General features: G+C 43.4%; 1 protein-coding gene across 1 annotated transcript in view; it reads left to right on the forward strand.

The window, feature by feature from the left end:
- The first annotated feature begins 5,459 nt into the window (after positions 1–5,459).
- PI4K2A (phosphatidylinositol 4-kinase type 2 alpha) overlaps positions 5,460–19,917 on the forward strand; it is a 31,771-nt gene continuing 17,313 nt past the window's right edge. Inside the window, exons 1-4 of the mRNA XM_055345933.1 lie at positions 5,460–5,993; positions 13,660–13,860; positions 18,168–18,299; positions 18,656–18,809. Of these exons, the coding sequence (XP_055201908.1) occupies positions 5,535–5,993; positions 13,660–13,860; positions 18,168–18,299; positions 18,656–18,809 (946 nt within the window). The 5' untranslated portion in view covers positions 5,460–5,534. The remainder of the gene's footprint in view (positions 5,994–13,659; positions 13,861–18,167; positions 18,300–18,655; positions 18,810–19,917) is intronic.

Consider the following 19,917-nt stretch of genomic DNA (forward strand, 5'->3'; position numbering starts at 1 on the left):
ATGTAAAATAACCAATGGTATTTACCTTTTTAAATCATAAGCTAAATAAAATGACAACTATTTTCACCATAAAAAAAAAAAGACTTGGATTCTGTGTTTTCGAACTTCATATCTGCTTGAAGTCTGTGTGTGACTTCAAGCAAGTTATTAAGCTCTCCAGTCTATAAAATGAGATTAGACTAGCAGACATATATGACACAAGCAGCTCTAACACTCAAAGGTTAAGCATGCTATAACTGTGTGGTAGTGACTATAGATATAAATACAGTGAGTGGTTGAGAGAATGGCGTGTCAGGAAAACAGATCTGATTAGATTGGAGAATGTATATTAGAAATCTTGATGAAATAAGGTTAAATAGATTGTGGTTAAATTATGGAGAAACCTGAAAGATTAGGGGGAAGATATGGTTTACAAAATGTAGTGTTTTGAATGGGTAAATTCATAGACACAGAAAGTAGAATAAAAGTTACCAGGAGCTAGAAGAAGAGGGAGTAATTGTTTAATGGATACAGAGGTTTTGTTGGGATGATGTTGGGATGATGAAAAGTTTTGGGTATAGGCAATGATGATGGTTACACAACATTATGAATTTATTTAATGCTACTGAACTGTACACTTGTGAATGGTTAAAATGATATGTGGAAGCCGAGAAAAATTAAGGCCATTCCACCTCAAGTTTAGCATTAGCACAAGTAGAGCCATCTTAGGCCCCTGTGAATAAGAGCTGAACTTTACAGGAAAAACTGCAGAATGTCCTCGGCAGGGAATCCCAGATCAGAAAGACAACAGAGCTCAGAATGCCCTCGCAAAGAAACCCATATCAGATCTTAAGAAACTCCCCCACACTTTCCCCCATATTGGAATGAAAAAAAATTCCTCCACCCCTTCTGAAAATCCCCTACACCAGCCCATAAAAAACCCAGCTGTAACCCATTTCCGGGTCCAAGCCCCTGCACTGCTGTGTGGAGTATACTTGGACCCAAGCTCAAGCTTGCTAATAAACTCTCGTGTGCTTGCATCGGTGTGGGCTCCTTGGTGGTTTCTCGGATTCGCAATCTTGGGCACAACAGATAAATATGCATATTTCACTGCAATAAAAATGTAATTTCTTAATCAGAGCAGTGACACCAGGAAACCAGTGTTCTCAGAAAATTAATCTGGTAGTGATACTCAGAGATAACCAAAGACATTGGAAGCAGAGGAACAAACCCACAAGCTATTTTACTAATGTAGCTAAGACATCTTCAGAGTCTCAAAAGTCATGTGGCATTGGTGAAAATGGAAAGAAAGGAGGTACATACTGATATAGGAAAGATGTTGGGATATGGAGCCAGTGGCCAAGAAATCATTTTTGAGATCTCTTCATGCAAAAAGGAGGTTTTATTAAAGCATGGGGTGGCAGAATTAATATTGTGAAATGGCAGAATTAATATTGTGAAAATGTCAATGCTACCCAGGGCAATTTACACGTTCAATGCAATCCCTATCAAAATACCATGGACTTTTTTCAGAGACTTAGAACAAATTATTTTAAGATTTGTGTGGAATCAGAAAAGACCCCGAATAGCCAGGGGAATTTTAAAAAAGAAAACCATAGCTGGGGGCATCACAATGCCAGATTTCAGGTTGTACTACAAAGCTGTGGTCATCAAGACAGTGTGGTACTGGCACAAAAACAGACACATAGACCAATGGAACAGAATAGAGAATCCAGAAATGGACCCTGAACTTTATGGTCAACTAATATTCGACAAAGGAGGAAAGACGATCCACTGGAAGAAAGACAGTCTCTTCAATAAATGGTGCTGGGAAAATTGGTCATCCACATGCAGAAGAATGAAACTAGACCACTCTCTTGCACCATACACAAAGATAAACTCAAAATGGATGAAAGACTTAAATGTGAGACAAGACTCCATCAAAATCCTAGAGGAGAACACAGGCAACACCCTTTTTGAACTTGGCCACAGTAACTTCTTGCAAGATACATCCAGGAAAACAAAAGAAACAAAAGCAAAAATGAACTATTGGGACTTCATCAAGATAAGAAGCTTTTGCACAGCAAAGGATACAGTCAACAAAACTCAAAGACAACCTACAGAATGGGAGAAGATATTTGCAAATAACATATCAGATAAAGGGCTAGTTTCCAAAATCTATAAAGAACTTATTAAACTCAGCACCAAAGAAACAAACAATCCAATCATGAAATGGGCAAAAGACATGAAGAGAAATCTCAGAGGAAGACATAGACATGGCCAACATGCACATGAGAAAATGCTCTGCATCACTTGCCATCAGGGAAATACAAATCAAAACCACAATGAGATACCACCTCACACCAGTGAGAATGGGGAAAATTAATAAGGCAGGAAACAACAAATGTTGGAGAGGATGCGGAGAAAAGGGAACCCTCTTACACTGTTGGTGGGAATGTGAACTGGTGCAGCCACTCTGGAAAACTGTGTGGAGGTTCCTCAAAGAATTAAAAATAGACCTGCCCTATGACCCAGCAATTGCACTGTTAGGGATTTACCCCGAAGATTCAGATGCAATGAAACGCCGGGGCACCTGCACCCCGATGTTTCTAGCAGCCATGTCCACAATAGCCAAACTGTGGAAGGAGCCTCGGTGCCCATCGAAAGATGAACGGATAAAGAAGATGTGGTTTATGTATACAATGGAATATTACTCAGCCATTAGAAACAACAAATACCCACCATTTGCTTCAACGTGGATGGAACTGGAGGGTATTATGCTGAGTGAAGTAAGTCAATCGGAGAAGGACAAACAGTGTATGTTCTCACTCATTTGGGGAATATGAATAATAGTGAAGGGGAATATAAGGGAAGGGAGAAGAAATGTGTGGGAGATATCAGAAAGGGACACAGAACATAAAGACTTCTAACTCTGGGAAATGAACTAGGGGTGGTGGAAGGGGAGGAGGGTGGGGGGTGGGGGTGAATGGGTGACGGGCACGGAGGGGGACACTTGACGGGATGAGCACTGGGTGTTATTCTGTATGTTGGTAAATTGAACACCAATAAAAATTAATTTATAAAAAAAAAAAAAAAAAGCATGGGGGCAGGACCCGTGGGCAAAAAGAGCTGCACTAGGATTATGAGGAGTAGGTGGGTACATACTTTCAACTTGTGAGGGGATTAGGGATAGTTAAGTCCCTTAGGAATTTTGGAAGCAAGGTTTACCAGACCTATTGTTGGGAAAAGGTCATTTATTACCATCTAATAAAACCTTAGTCATGAGACCCTTCAGATGTATATTGGTGGGTCATATGCTTGGGGGATGATTGCCAACATGTATCTTGGGGGTAGAGATGAAGGAACTTTCCAAAGGAAGTTTTATATATTAAAGTAGACTTACAGGATCCAAGGGAGGGGAATTGCTGGGATGATGATAAGCTAAGCCTTTTGCCTTTAGCAAAGTATTAATATTGAGGCAACTGAGTTCCTAGCAGAATGTCACTCTGCATGTTTCAAGGTCTTGTCAGTGGGTTGTAACTAGTAAGGAAATTTAATTTTTTCTTTTGCATTTCCTTCCCGCATCACATATGAAATGAATCTCATAGAGATATTTAATAAGAGACAAAACAGTATTAAAAGTATTGAGCTAGTCTGCCTGGATTTGGATCCAGCTCTGCCACTTACCAGCAGCATGATCATAGGCAAGTTACTTTACTCAGTTTCCAACATCGGAAGAGCTATAATACCAGTTATAGGTAACCCAGTTAAATCCGTGTACTTTACAAAAAACAATGTCTGGCATGTGTTTAGTATTTGGTGAGTGCTAGCTCTTCATAGGTAATAGGGAATGTATTGACCCAGAGAAAGAGAGAGGCAGAGACACAGGCAGAGGGAGAGGGAGAAGCAGGCTCCATGCAGGAAGCCCTACGTGGGACTCGATCTTCGATCTTCGGTATCCAGGATCGCGCCCTGGGCGGAAGGCAGCGCTAAACCGCTGAGCCTCCCGGGCTGCCCTCTGCTGGTTACTTTAAACAAAAACAACATCAACAAATCAAAAGGTGGCACCCTTTGTTGAGGGTACTAACCACTTATCTTCTTATTTGAGGAAGGGATGATAATTTTTTTTATGTACTAAACACTATGCTAAGCGTTTTACATACATTATCTTCATTTTTATTTAATTGAGGAAGGGATGATAATTCCCATTTTACAGGTAAGAAAACAGAGGCTTAAGTGTGGAGATGGGGTTCAAACTCAAAGGACTCATTCCCTTTCTTCTCCCTTCCCCCTCTGTAATCTACATACAGTCTTCCTTTAAATTTAGCTCATAGCACATGCCCCTAATTAAGGCCTTTGCTGACATTCTAGCCTATCCCCAAATTGCTGAACTTCTATTATGGAGCTTTCAGTTCTTAGTGTTGGTTCCTTTTCTTCTGCTTCCTCAGAGAGCTGTGTGTCTTCAGCTTGAGGCCAAGAACAATTCTTCCTTCTCTTTTTCACTAATAAAAATATACTCAGGGATCCCTGGGTGGCGCAGCCGTTTAGCGCCTGCCTTTGGCCCAGGGCGCGATCCTGGAGACCCAGGATCGAATCCCATGTCGGGCTCCCGGTGCATGGAGCCTGCTTCTCCCTCTGCCTATGTCTCTGCCTCTCTCTCTCTCTGTGTGTGTGACTATTATAAATAAATAAATAAATAATAATTAAATAATTAAAAAAATAAAAATATACTCAGTCCCTATCGTATCTAGACACCAAGATTTTACAGTGGTGATTTTTTTTTTTTAAGATTTTATTTATTCAAGAGAGACGCAGAAACACAGGCAGAGGGAGAAGCAGACTCCCTACGGGGAGCCTGATGTGGGACTAGATCGCAGGACCCCGGGGTCAGTGACCTGAGCCAAAGGCATGACCTGAGCCAAAGGCCGACGCTCAACCACTGAGCCACGCAGGTGCCCCTATAGTGGTAATTTTTTAAAACCTTTTTATTTAGGTAGATCAGGGATTTTTGCTTCTTTGTTTTATTTTTGTCTCTAGCCCTTAAGAACATAGTAGGTGCTCGATAAATATTTTAGGACTGAGTGCGTGATTGAATGAATGCAAATGCAAAGATTAGATTTCTGCAGTTTCAGAGCCGGCTGGCTCCTGGCAGGCGTTCAACAAACGACTGACTGATTCTGCAGGCTACTTCATTGAAAGCACCGGCAGACAGGTCAGCAGTTGGAAGCTGGGCGAGAGGCAGGGCTGCTAAGAGCAGGGGGCGTGTCTGACCCAGGTTTGGCTCCTGGAGCATGGAGCATGCGCAGTCTTCACAGACGGTGACGGGCGAAAATTGCGGAGGGCGCGATTACGTAGACGCCGGTTCTGATTGGCTACCGTTCGCGCGCGAGGGGTCGTGCCTACTCGTCGCCAAGTAAACAGGCTAGGGAGGGGCGGGGCCAGCGAGGCGCCACGACCTGGTTGGCCAGGCGGGGGTTGGGGGTGTCGCGGATTGGTCCCGGCCGGGAGCTCAGCTGTGTGGAGCTCACCGGGCCCCGGAGCCGGCGGCCTGAGGGATGGACGAAACGAGCCCACTGGTGTCCCCCGAGCGGGCCCAACCCCCGGACTACACCTTCCCGTCCTGCTCGGGCTCTCACTTTCCGCAGGTGCCGGGGGGCGCGGTCCGAGTGGCGGCGGCGGCGGCGGCGGCGGCGGCCGGCCCGGCCCCCTCTCCACCGGGCTCGCCAGGCCACGACCGGGAGCGGCAGCCACTGCTGGATCGGGCTCGGGGCGCGGCGGCCCAGGGCCAGACCCAAACCGTGGCGGCGCAGGCCCAGGCGCTGGCCGCCCAGGCGGCGGCGGCGGCGGCGGCGGCGCACGCCGCGCAGGCCCACCGCGAGCGGAACGAGTTCCCGGAGGACCCCGAGTTCGAGGCTGTGGTGCGGCTGGCCGAGCTGGCCATCGAACGCTGCATCTTCCCCGAGCGTATCTACCAGGGCTCCAGCGGAAGCTACTTCGTCAAGGACCCCCAGGGGGTGAGAGTGGGGTGGAGGCCGCCGCCGCAGCCTCTGGGGAGGGCGGGCCTGTCCGGGGAGTTAGGCGCTTCGCACAGCCGGAGGCAGAGGGGGGGTGAAAGGGCTACGGAAGGGAGCAACTTCTCAGTGCAGAGCCCCCTGGCAAGATGTTGGAATGCCCCTGAGGACTGGAGATGGAGAAGCTCTGCGAACCGAAGAACTAAATCAGAACCTATTTGGTGGGGGAGGAGTGAGCGGAGAAGGAAAAGAGGAAATTGACCAGATACGGGCGAGGAGGGGCCCAGCGGTGTGGTGGGGCAATCGGCCTGTCGCCGGGACACGCGCGGGGACGTGCTGCTTTCTAGTAGGTTCCTTAGCTTTAAACTGCGGAGTCTGCTGTGCGGCCGTTGTCCTACAGACTTGAGCTTTGGGTCCATTTCTTCTTTTTGGACCGAACCAGCGTTGTCGCTGTTCACCGAGGAGGACGGGTGATGCATCAAGGGCTCTGAGGGTTCAGTTCCAGCCTCCTGTGTTGTGGGGATGTCCCCGCCGTCCCAGAGCTCTTACTGGCAGACGTCGGTGATGGAGTAGGTGGACTTAAACCGGTTTCATCTGTCCTGGTTATTGCTCACTTCTGGGAAATTGTTCAAGTTCTTTTTTATGGTTCCTCAGTAAAGAGTGTGGAGTTTTAGAAACAGAGGACTAGCTAGCTGCTACATTTTACTTTTCATTTCTCTCCCAGGACTATCAGCAGTTTGCTTTTTTTTAAAGCTAAGGCAAAAATGTTTGCTGACCTTTATTTTGTACCCTGTGTGTGTATAAAGGGGGACAGGGATGAGATGGGTTGGGATGGGACATGGGGCGACTGGGGCAGCTGAGAGGTGACTTTATTCTTTCGGTAGCTGCAGATGAATTCAGGGCGTTTATATCAAACCAGAGGTATCATTGGAATATCAGTGGGTCAAAAAATACTGATTTTTCCTCTCAGATGGGCCAGAATGGTTTTTGGGGAAAATATACTATTGTTATATACTCACTAAAATAATGGTTGTCATATCTCCCGCAAAAGTTTTCCCTGCGTCTCCCCCGTGGGAACACTTTAGATGGGTGGTGGTCTGTTCTTAGAGGAGTGACAAGTGGCCCGGATGGTCTGACTTGTAGCCCTTGGGGAGGTTTATTGAATGATCTGGTCATTCTCCCAGATGTTGTTGTCCCTAAATCATCAAGAACCAGAAAGCAATTCTGCTATCAGCTCATTTAACATAAATTGGGGAAAACTTTGGGAATAATAAGTCTTTCCAAGCCCCTCGAGTAAGGGAGCAGTGAGTTAAATTGAAAGCTCAAAGGGGAACCATTACTTCTAGAAGAAAAGAAGAGTGGGTGTCCTGAGGTCTAAATGTTAGCAAGATACTTTGTCTTTTAAATAAGTGGTTTTTGTTGTTGTTGTTAATTTTACCGTACTTTTTTTTTTTTTAAAGCTTATTGGCTGATGTAAGAAGGGGCTAATTATCTTTGATAGGTATAGTAACAGGGGGAAGGGTTTTATTTTTCCTTCATGACTCTGTTAAAGCTTTGTGGAAGTGTGTCAGGTCAGCTGAGAAGTGATCTGGTGTTCTGACAGGTAGAAGCAATAAGATCTTTCACCTCTACCTGGCAGGTAAAGTACTACCACCTCTGTGCATAGGCTTCAGAGAATGACAGACTACAGGTATGTTTCTTGGTGGTTTGCAGGATCACAGGGTATAAATTTTTCTGGTCACTGTCCTTTCTTGGAGAGGAAGTCAAAATACATATGCCCTGACAAAACTTTTAATATAACCATCTTCCTCCCCCTGAGGAAAATGTGGCTCACAGCAGAGGACCACTTCCTAAATGCTGCGGTGGATTATAGTGGACCGCAGGCTCACTGTAGTTGGTCATGTCATCCTTGGCCCTGCTCCAAATATGTTTGTTTATTTTATTTAACAAATACACAGATAGCACTTACTATCTGCTAGGTACTGTTTTAAGTGCTTTACAAATAATAATCACTTAGCACTTACAACACCCTTGGAAGTAGGTACTATTATTCTCCTCACAGATATTGAAATTAAGGCACACAGTATAACTAACTTGCTTAGGGTCGTAGCAGTAAGCTAAGGAGGCAGGATTCAGACCCAGGCCTACTGGCTCCAGAATTCACATTCCTCACACTATGCTGTGCTGCCTCAAAGAGAGTCATCTGAATTTCTGCTTTCTCTTTTCATCTACCATATTGGTTAGGATTAAACTTGCCTATGTGTGGCAGAAAATTTAAAACAATAATGGCTTGAATAAGTACATTTAACTCTCAGAAAAAACCTCTAGGCTGTTCAAGGCTGGCATGGCATTATGAACAATGTGTGTCCTTCCGCAGGCTGATGAGCCATCCCTAGCATGTGGCTTCCACTTTATGATCCAGGATGGCTACTCAGACTGTAGACATCTTGTGTGTTTTTTAGCCAGTTGGAAGAAAGAAAGAAAGGAGAGGGAGAGTATGCCCTCTTCCATTAAGACATTTCTTAGAAGTTGCACCAGACTCTTTTTTGCATCCCGTCATTCAGAACTTAACTGCAGTAGTGACTGGGAACCTTAGTCTTAATTGGGCCCCACTAAATGCAGAGTCCTGTGTCCAAGGAAGAAGAGGCAACAGAGATTGGGGGAACCAGCAGTTTCTGCCATAGCTGCTTTTGGAGCTAGAAAGGCTAGAAGGTTCTTAAAGATAATGGCCCTGATTTCATTTCCCAATTTAGCATGGTTTCTCCCTCAAGGCAAGCAAGTGGGGACCTAGAAAAGTAAGATGGAAAATGCTAGATCAGAAGGCATGGTAGAGAGTGCTCATGTTATCCTCCTCACTTGCATTCTTGTGCTTTCTGGTCTTACGCTCAATCACCTATGAAAATATTTTTTGAGCATTTTCTGTTTTTGTGAGGCTAGTAATACTATATGTTCATATTGCCAAGAATCATAGAATAGCATGTGATTCACTAGTTTATTAAGAAGATTAAATGCGATATCACACATGAAAGCTCCTGGCATAGTTCCTGGTGCTTAGCAGGAGCTCAGAGTGTTTTTTTTTTTTTTTTTCCTCTTAAGTTAATGCCCACTGACCTCTGGGTTAGGCTTTCTTGGATACATGGCATTGAGTAAAGCAAATTTGTATAATTGTGAGAAGATGATTTTATGATCATCTGAGAATGGTAATTCATTAGATAATGCTAACTGGTATTTGCTTCAAAATTTTGCAGATAATGCTCACGTGTTCTAGGAACGAGGCCTTGTATCAGTAATTTTCAATCTTTTTTTTTTTTTAACATTTTATTTATTTATTCATGAGAGACAGAGACACAGGCAGAGGGAGAAACAGGCTTCATGCAGGGAGCCTGAAGTGGGACTTGATCCTGGGTCTCCAGGATCACGCCCTGGGCTGAAGGCAGCGTTAGATCGCTGAGCCACCTGGGCGGTCCAGTTTTCAATCTTTTAAAAACACTTATCCATCAAGACCTTGTCATGACAATGGTACAGGTTTTTTTTTTTCTTTTTTCAAACATAAAATTATGTTATTGAGTGTGCTTCTTCCAACTACCTGTGCCCTCCCAAGAAGTTCTGATATCCTTACACATGGCTGAGAGCAACACTGATAGCCCAATAAAGAATAAAGATCTCAAATAGAATACTTTTTTTAAAGATCTTATTTATTTGAGAAAGAGAGCACACACGCAGGCAAGCACAGAGGGAGAGGGAGAAGCAGGCTCCCTACTGAGCAGGAAGCCCTAAGTAGGGCTGTATCCTAGGACCCTGAGATTACCACCTAATTGGAAGACAGATGCTTAACTGAGCCACCCAGGAGCCCCCAGAATAACATTTTTTTACTAAAGTGTTAAGAGGCTGTCAAGTTTGTATATCATATTTATTGATTAATTTTATTTATTCATGAGACACACACACACACACACACACAGGCAGAGGGAGAAGCAGGTTCCATGCAGGGAGCCCAATGCGGGACTTGATCCCAGGCCTCCAGGATCATGCCCTGGGCCGAAGGCAGGTGCTAAACTGCTGAGCCACCCAGGGATCCCCTGTATATCATGTTTAGATGTAGTTCTTGAGGTGGTTTTTTTGTGGTTTTTGTTTTTGTTTTTGTTTTGTTTGTTTGTTTGTTTTTTAGTTCTTGAGGATTTTTAAGCATCGTTACTATTACAGGGACCTGTCCCAGGCCACCAGTTGTAATGGGTGAGGCAGGTCGGGTCAATGACAGTGGATAGGAAAATAAATACAGGCTTAATCTCTTCCAGTGCATTCATTCTATTTGGATCCCACCTTCTTTCATAGTTTCATGTATTTGGAGTAGCCCATCCCTCTCTTTTCTAAGAGTTAATATGTAAATAAGGCTTCTCTCCCTAAATAGGAGTGCTGTTTCTATCCAGCTGATAATACAGAATACAGCAGTTCTCAGAATGAGGCAGAAGGACTGTAGGAATCCATTTAAGGGTGCACAGGTCAAAATAATAACAATTTTAAGACTTTGCCATTTTCATTCTCACTTCCTATGAGTGCACAGTGGAGATTTCCAGAGGCTACATGATGTGTGATATCGAAACAGATCGAATATTAAGAAGACATAAAAATACAGTTAGTTGCCTTTTATTAAGCCAGACACTAGAGTTTTGCAAAAATGTAAACCAGTGTGACTGCCTTTTCACTAAAAATTGTTTTTGAAAATAGTTATTTTTCATAAAAATATATATCACTTATATGAACATGTAATAGGTTTATTTTTATTAAGTGAATTAACAGTCTTAACATTTTAGTTTTAATTTGTAGTATAGCAAACGTAGATTTTACCCACATAAACAAGTTTTGGCGTCTTTAATAATTAAGAGTTTAAAGAGAGAGAGAGGCAGAGACACAGGCAGAGGGAGATGCAGACTCCATGCACGGAGGGAGTGTGACATGGGACTCGATCCTGGGTCTCCAGGATCACACCCCGGGCTGCAGGCTGTGCTAAGCCACTGCGCCACCGGGGCTGCCCGAGTTTAAAGAAATCTTAAGACAAAATGTTAGAGAATCATCAACTTCATGCTTACCAAATTAAAAAAAAAACACTTATTAAAAGTTATTTCTGTGTATTTTCACTGTGCAATATGAGCAATGTGCTTGAACTATCTTAAATTTTAGCACAGCACAATGCCGTCCTCCTTAGGGCTGCCAGAAAGATAGAGAAAACCCAGTATTCGGTTGTGGGTTCTGACACCAGCCAGTGAATGGCCTCTTGCTTCCCGGGCAGTTGTCTTTGCACTCCAGCTCCATTGCGGCTGCTGCTGCTTAAACTTTCTGTACATCACCCCCTTTATTAAAGGAGGGTTACTAAGTGGGTGTCAAGGAAAGGTATTTGAAAAATATTGGCATCAAACCAAACCTTACTCCCAAATTTAAGAAAGGAACTGAAAGTAAAGAAGAGAGAGGAGAATGAGAAAAATTAGGCAGTAGACATTTTCTTTCTCAACCAAATAATGTGAGTGCCTTTCTGATTTGAGTGGTTCTAGAGTTTATTTTCTGTGAAGTAGGAGAGTATTCTTTAGTACTCAAGAACACAGCTGAAAATGTGAAGTTCACATTAGCTTTGGAAATTAGACCCGAGGCCGTGTCGTGTATCTTGTGGCACCTGCGGTGCTCACATGCCATCTTACACAAACGATGCACTGAGCACATGTTAACAGAATTGAATTGAACTGAGGCCACACTTAGTTCTGAAAGGCCTTTGACTCCCTTTCTGCCTTATGTCCTTCAGTTCCTCCATCCTTCCCACCCTACCATCCCTCCACGTGTCCTGTCCAAACATTATTATTTAATGAACCCTGTGTGATACTGAGGCAGTGATGATCACTAATGCTTTCATAGGCATTGAGATACTTTCTGTTTATCCTTATGTCTGAAGGAAATGGAGAAGTTTAAGAAGTGAGTCTGTCAATGGGGCTTTGGCGGTGATCTTGGCCTTCAGGTTCTTCTTTCTTTAATGCAAGTACTTAAGCCTAGACCTGTTATTTTTTAGCCTTGCTAATAGGAGTGTCTTGGTCTTCCTCCCACTGGGGACCAGCCTGCCAAACCCCACATTGTACCTCAGGTGAACTGGCTGCTGTGGGACATGCCTCAAGCTGTCCTGTGGATTATACCTACTTCCAGAGTTAGAATGAACTCGTCGGTCATTCTCTGAGTCATAGGAGCCCCTTGCTACTGCTGCTTTGTGGCTTGGAGCCCAGAAAGATCGCTGACTTAGACCTTTTGCTAGACATTTTGGATAAAAAGGTAATTCTGGATATGGATATGAATATGCATTTGACCTTTCCCAGTGATTCAGTAAAATTGTTTGTGTTTATTTATTTATTTTTTTAAAGATTTTGTTTATTCATGAGACACACAGAGAGAGGCAGAGACACAGGCTGAGGGAGAAGCAGGCTTCCCGCGGGGAGCCTGATATAGGACTCGATCCCAGGACCCCGGGATCGCGCCCTGAGCCAAAGGCAGATGCTCAACCCCTGAGCCACCCAGGCATCCCAAGTTGTTTGTGTTTAAAAGTAAATTGATTCCTATGGAAGGACGAGAGTTCTGTATTTTTCTTGCCATCTCAAATTCTTACAAGGCTTCTTGAAAGAACTAGTCTCAAGATGGACCCAATTATTGTTAGAGACCTGCATCTAGCTAATTCCTAATAGGAGTACATACTTAATGCAGGCCGATGGGCGTATGTTTACTGCTGTGACCTGCCTGTCAGGAAGTGACACCCACAGGAAAATGTCTTATGACCCAGACTAGCTTGAGTTGGCTGTGGGGTAAGGGGAGAAGGAGAATCATATGATACAAAGATGAATCACTTGGATAGCATACTTACTTTTCTTCCTTTGAAAGTACCAGTTTGGTGACTGGAGGGAGTGAGACAAATGTGAATAACCATGGAGGGCAGCCTGGCCTGGGGAAGAGACTCCAGGAGGGAGGTCTGTAGTTTTGGGGTTGCAGCAGCATCCCGTATTTACAAGGACCTCTGAGGATTAAGTTACAACCTGCCAGAGAAGATGGTTTTTAACCTTTGTGGCCTCTCAGGTTCTAATCTGTTGCCTCTCAGAGTTGCTTAAAAGAACCCCATTCTAATCAGGTGGCAGATTCTTTTTCCTGCTGTGAGTTTTCCCTTCTGTTGCTTTCTTAGTTTGTCATTCCTAAACTTTTTATATGAAAGTTTTGTTAACACCCAGGGAGTGGGATAGTAAGACTGATAGAGGAAATCAACCACTGGTGGAGTTTTCTTAGCCTCATTCCATAATACCTTACTCATTTCCTTTCAGTTGATACTTAATTTTGAGTTTTTACCTAATTGATGTAGAACACCAGTTTGTATGAATTTACCCTGGAGGTTGGGGTTTGATGGTGTTAAGTCTGTTTTACCATTTGTGTCAGATGTGGCATCTTCTTTGGCCACAGCCCTTTCTGGCAGTGGGTCTCTTAGCTGTGTAAATGAGCTGTGTCTTCCCCTTACACGCTGGGGAGAAATCAGTGTCTGTCTTTTAGGATTGTCTGCCTATGCCCTCTCATGTCTTTTTAGAGTCCTACTGACCTGGTCTGTGACCTCCTTTAATCAATTTGCCTTTAACATCCTATTTTTCTTTTTTCTGTGTAGAAGATCATTGCTGTCTTCAAACCCAAGAACGAAGAGCCATATGGGCACCTTAATCCTAAGTGGACCAAGTGGCTGCAGAAGCTATGCTGTCCCTGCTGCTTTGGCCGAGACTGCCTTGTCCTCAACCAGGGCTATCTCTCAGAGGCAGGGGCCAGTCTGGTGGACCAAAAACTGGAACTTAACATTGTACCCCGTACAAAGGTCAGTGACCTGTCTTCAGGGAGCTTTACTGCCTATCCAGAGTTTTCCTGGGCCTAGGGCCTGCTACATGTTAATGGGACCATTAGGTCCAGGGAGGGCTATGTATGTCCTAAGTCTAGGGTCCTGAGCCTTTTGTGGGGAGGAGGTGGTTGGTTTAGGCTCTTGATTTGATCATCTGATAGAAGCCATTCTGAGAAAGATACACGTAAAATTCTTGCATATGTTTCAGGAAATTCGCTGATCCTCTGATGCACATTTACAAGTTCCCTGGGTCTTTTGATCCCAGGTAACTGCATGCTGGTTAGAAACGTAGCTACTTTTGTAGCTCATTCTCTTAGCTATTCCATGGTTTAGATAAATCTAGAATGGACTAGCTGTTAGCTAGTCACTTATGTAAGGTCTGCAAGGAGGAGTCCAAGAGGGACTGAGGGTTAGGGTAAAGGTCTGGCTTGAACCTGTATAGGGAACTGACATGGAATTCTCACTTTATTTTATTTTTTTAAAGATTTTATTTTTTTATTTAACAGAAAGTGAGAGCACAAGCAGGGGAGTGGCAGGCAGAGGAAGAGGGGAAGCCAGCTCTCTGCTGAGCAGGGAGACCTATGTGGGGCCCCGGGATCATGACACAAGTGGAAGGTAGCTGCTTAACTGACTGAGCCACCCAGGCAGCCCCCACCTGAGATTGAGTAACAACTTCAGGTGGAACTCTGATCTGATGCCCTAAGGTTGCAGGAGCATTTCTATAGCTATGGGCCTTAATCCTCTGAGAATTAGACTAAAGAGGTTTTGAAGTTTTCTTTGCAGGTTTAGATAGTAGACTCTGTGGGCAAAAATACTGATCAGCAGATGAGAGCTTCCCTTCAAACTTGTTTTTTCTGTTTGCCCATGGAGTTTTAGAAGAAATTTTAATTGTTGTGGTTGTTTAACTGTCTACTCTTTTGCTACCAAACTCCAAACGATAAGTCAACTGGTTTGTAAGTTTGTAGAAGTCCGGTACTATTTCTTGAAATTTCCTCTTATTCTCAGCATCTAGCAAAGTACTGTGGGGGTTTTTTTGTTTACTTGTTTACTGTTTTTGTTTTGAGAGAGAGAGAGAGAGCTATGTGAGTTGGAGGGTAAGGGGAGCAGAGGTGGGGAGAGAGAATCCCAAGCAGGCTCCATTGCTCAGTGAGATCCCACAACCTGAGCTGAAATCAAGAGTTGGACACTGAACCAACTGTGCTTTCCAGGTGCCCCAAGCAAAGTACTGTTTTTATAGTAAGTACTCTGTAAGTGCCAGCTGAATCATTGAGTGAATATCAAACCATGAGGGACAATCCTAGTGATCCCCCAACTCAGGTCTATGAGGAGAGTGTTTGCTTATAGCTCCCACTGACATCTGGTTCATTTCCTGGTCTTATACAACTCATTCCTTCCCTTTATACTTTAGTTCTCTCTGTACACAGAGTTAAATAGCACACTTTGAATATCTTGTATGATAATTAAAGCTCTGAGATCTCCTGCCTAACCTGAATTCCTCCTATTAGGCTCCTCCTAGACTCTAGAAATTCTTTTAACTACTCCTTGCTCATCACTGTTATTCCCTTTCTTTACTGGGTAAATAGCAGTCTGCACCTGGCCCTGTGCCTGCTCTGCCTACTCTGCCTGTGCTTCTGGAGTGTAGTGCCTAAGAATCAAGGCTTGAGTCCACATTCTGGCTCTGTAGCTCTTTGTTGGGTGACCCTTGGCAAGTCAAGACACCCCCACATGCCTTGCCTGCTCAGTTTCCTCACTATAAAGATAGGGATATAAATAGTTCCTACTTGATAGGGTGGCTATTAAGATTACACAGGATAATCCATGTAAAACACGTAGCCCAGTGCCTTTGCACAATGGAAACACTCCATATGTCTCAGCCTATGGTATTTTTTTTTTAATTTATTTATTCATGAAAGACAGAGGATAGAGAGAGGCAGAGACACAGGCAGAGGGAGAAGCAGGCTCCAAGCAGGGAGCCTGATGTGGGACTCGATCCCAGGACTCTAGGATCACGCCCTGGGCTGAAGGCAGGTGCTAAACCACTGAGCCACCCAGGGATTCCAAGCCTATGGTATTTTTATGACAATTCTAATCATAATAGAAATGTCACTTACCACAATCCTGTTCTTCCCCATCTCTGGTCTTCCTCTTTCGCTGTTAGAGAACCTTAATGTGGCTTGAGGATCTTTTGCATCAAAGTCAGCAGTAACAAAAATACTCATCTTCCATGAGACTGGGATGAGACAGAACTTTGCAAGTTTAACCTACAGCTGCTAGAGAATAGTGAGAGGAAGTCTCTCCCCACCCAACCTCCTCACCCTTGTGACAAGATTCTATCCAGTTGATGAGAACATCTGTCACTATGGGAACGGAGCTCATGTTATGATGGAGCTTCAAATAGTAAGGTTCTAAGTCTCATTTGATAGCTTGTTTCGGCTCTCTGTTCTTGTGAGGTTTCAGATTATGATAATTTCATTAGTCATAGAGAAAAAAGTGGGTTGTTAAAGAGAGCGCTTGAGAATAAACCTGATTGAGGGGAAAAAGGTGGTTTATTGCTTTGAGAGAGTGAGGATTTTCACTGTGGAAACCGGTAAGGTAGTCTTAGGAAAGCCTTTTTTCCCCTTAATTCCTATGCATGTGTTTTCTGGGCATAGAGTGCCAACCTACAGTACCTTGCACATCCATTATAGATACTCTTGTTAACGTTGGAGGAGAAATGGATGAATAGGAGGGAGGAAATGATTTCGCCCCTCTTTAAGAATCATAGGCACAATAATTAGTTATTTGTGACGGATTTTACAAGGCTTTGAAAAGAACGAATTTTCGTTTAAATTTGATTTTAGGAATTTATATGCTGAGACTCATTTGTTGCTGTCTTTGAAAGAAGCTTGTAACTCATTCATGCATTCACTTAATAAATAAAGAACATGTGCCATGCACTGTGTTAGGGACTGAGGATACTAATGTGAATAAAAATAAGATGTTCTCTTTTTCCCCCAAATCTCTTTAGTCTTAAGAGAGATTAGATCTATTAATGGATAATCACAAGACAATATGATAAGGGTGATAATGGACATACATATGGATTAGAGTTTATTACTGCTATTTGACAGTCAAATGTAATTTATTTTTAAGAGGGAGGGAGGGAGGGAGAGCGAGAATCTTAAGCCCCCATGGGGCTTGATCATAACCTGAGATCATGACCTGAGCCAAAATGAGGAGTCGGGATACTTAATCAACTGAGCCACCCAGGCGCCCCAATCAAGTGTTATTGATGGCCCACTAAAAAATGTTTTTTGAAGTGCTGCCGAGGTGGCTCAGTCTGTTGAGCGTCTGCTTTTGGCTCAGGTCATGATCCCAGAATCCTGGGATTGAGCCCCATGTATTGCTTCCTGCTTCACAGGCACTCGCCATACTCACTCGTGCTCTCTCTCTCTCAAATAAATAAAATCTTTTTAAAACATGTTTTTTTGAATAGGCAATGCACATATCTAGTATAGAGATCAGAAAGCACATTAGGGTAAACAGAGAAGAATAGTTCAGCCTCTCTCCCACCCTTCCTGAAAGGCAGCTGCTAGTTCTAGTTTCTTTTGTAATATTCCAGATATAGTCTGTGTAGATATGCATAAATATAGCAATCTACTAAAGATTAAAACCCATTTTAATGCTTATTTTAAAAAAGTGAATAACTGCACATAGTACAGAATACAAGAGAAATAAAAGGATAGAGAGTAAATTGCGATTTTTTTTTTTTTTTTAATCTGGAGAGAAAATAGGGATTGGGCACTCTTCTAATGAACCAGGAGGTGGCAATATTAGGGGAATTCATGCTAGCTGCCATAACAACCCATGAGTCTCAGTGGTTTAATGGATCTTGCTCACACTGTAGATTCATGCCAGTTAGGCAGTTCTCCTAGATCCCTTGTCATTCCGTGTAGTGACAAGAGATCTGAGATCCCTCCATGATGTGGTTTTGCCATCTCAGACCCCTTCGTTTCCAGCTGCACAGATTGGGGAATGTGAACTAAGGATCATGGGAGGTTTTAGGGGTCAGGCCCAGAAGTGATACATACATACATCATTTTGTCAACATTCCACTGGCCTGAACTAGTCATATTAGAAAGACAGAAATGCATTCTTTCTGTATGCCCTGGAGAGGAACAGTATTGATAAGCATCCAGCTATTCCCAAATAAGTATAGAACATACTTTATTTGTTCTATACCACTACAATAATATAGTTCCTTGTACTCGACTATAACCTAGGTATTTCTTCTCTTTCCATTGTAGGTAGTATACCTGGCCAGTGATACCTTCAACTATAGTGCCATTGACCGAGTGAAGTCCAGGGGCAAGCGGCTTGCGTTAGAGAAAGTGCCAAAGGTTGGGCAGCGGTTTAATCGCATCGGCCTACCGCCAAAGGTAAAAAAACACCTGTGTGGCTTAGTAAAGGTGATGGTGTATGGTGGCATAACCATCCAAGTGCTGAAACAAGGCGCTTGCATATAAACATGTGGATAGCCTGCCTCGAGGCTCCTATCTTCCTCATTTCTGAAGGCCTAGGGTTTGGGGAATAATTCTCCAGAAACTGAGTCCCTAATTTTCTCACTTTATTCCTCTGGCACATTTAGGTGGGCTTCTTGATTTTGGATGGGCAATCACTCATGACTTTTTTCTGATATAAACTCTACAGTGCATTATGGGCCACCTGGCTTACTCCTGGGCTTTTTGGACTTGAGCTATAGGGAAATACCTTTATTCCTCCTCTTTGGCTGCAGGTTGGTTCATTCCAGCTCTTTGTTGAAGGCTACAAAGATGCAGACTACTGGCTGCGGCGTTTTGAAGCAGAACCTCTCCCTGAGAACACTAACCGGCAGCTACTGCTGCAGTTCGAGCGGCTGGTGGTGCTAGACTACATCATCCGTAACACCGGTAAGCAGCTGTGGGCACCTGGGGCCTGTATTAGACTGCTGTGCAGTATGCATGCAGAGGCTTGGGGGCTTGCCAGGCTCTACTCCAGAGTGCCTTCTAGGGATGAGGGTTTTCTAAGTGAGAAGGGCCTCAAAAATACTTTTCCAAGACAAGCTTTATTCAGGACATCATGTATGTTTATCAGAGGTAGTGAGTCCTAGAGCTAGTAATAACTAACGTTTTATCTTAGTCTCTTTTCTGGTCCCAGACAGAAGATATATTGGCTCTTCCAAAGCAACATGGAGAGTACTTTTGTCCTTGATCCCTAGTTACTTATAGTAGCAAGACCTATCACCAGACAGTTTTGTCTTTAAGTACTTCTTATGAGTGGGCTTATACAGTATGTCATTTTACAACTGGCTTATTTCACTTAGCATATGCCCCAAAGCTTCATTCATGTTGCAGCATATATCAGAATTTCTTTACTAATTTTTAAGGCTGAATATACATTGTATGTATATGCTGTATTTTGCTTATCTATCTGTTGATAGACACTTGGGTTGCTTCCATGTTTTAGCTCTTGGCGAATAATGTTGCTATAAACATGGGTGTACAAATATCTTTGAGACACTACTTTCATTTCTTTTGAGTATATACCCAGAAGTGGAATTGTTGGGTCATATGGCAGTTCTGTTTAATTTATTTTTTTAGGATTTTTAAATTTATTTGAGAAAGAGAGAGAGTGTATGCGTATGTGCATAAGCAGAGGGAGTGGCAAAGGGAGAGGGAGAAGTAGACTTCCCACTGAGTAGGGAGCCTGACATAGGGCTCTATCCAAGGACCACTGAGATCATGACCTGAGCCAAAGGCAGATGCTTAACTGAGCCACCCAGATGTCTCTGTTTATTTTTTTTTAATTAAAGTATGATTGACCTGTGTTTAGTTTTTTGAGGGACTGCCATACTATTTTCCACAGTGGTTGCATCATTTTACATTCTCATCAGTGGTGCACAGGGATTCCAATTTCTCCATCTTTTCCTCACCACTTGTTATTTTCTGGGTTTTGTTTTGTTTTTCGATCATAGCCATCCTTATACGTATAAGGTGATCTCTCATTGTAGTTTTGCAT

This window comes from Nyctereutes procyonoides, unplaced genomic scaffold (genome assembly GCF_905146905.1).
Source record: "Nyctereutes procyonoides isolate TBG_1078 unplaced genomic scaffold, NYPRO_anot_genome, whole genome shotgun sequence".
Classification (NCBI taxonomy): Eukaryota; Metazoa; Chordata; class Mammalia; order Carnivora; family Canidae; genus Nyctereutes; species Nyctereutes procyonoides.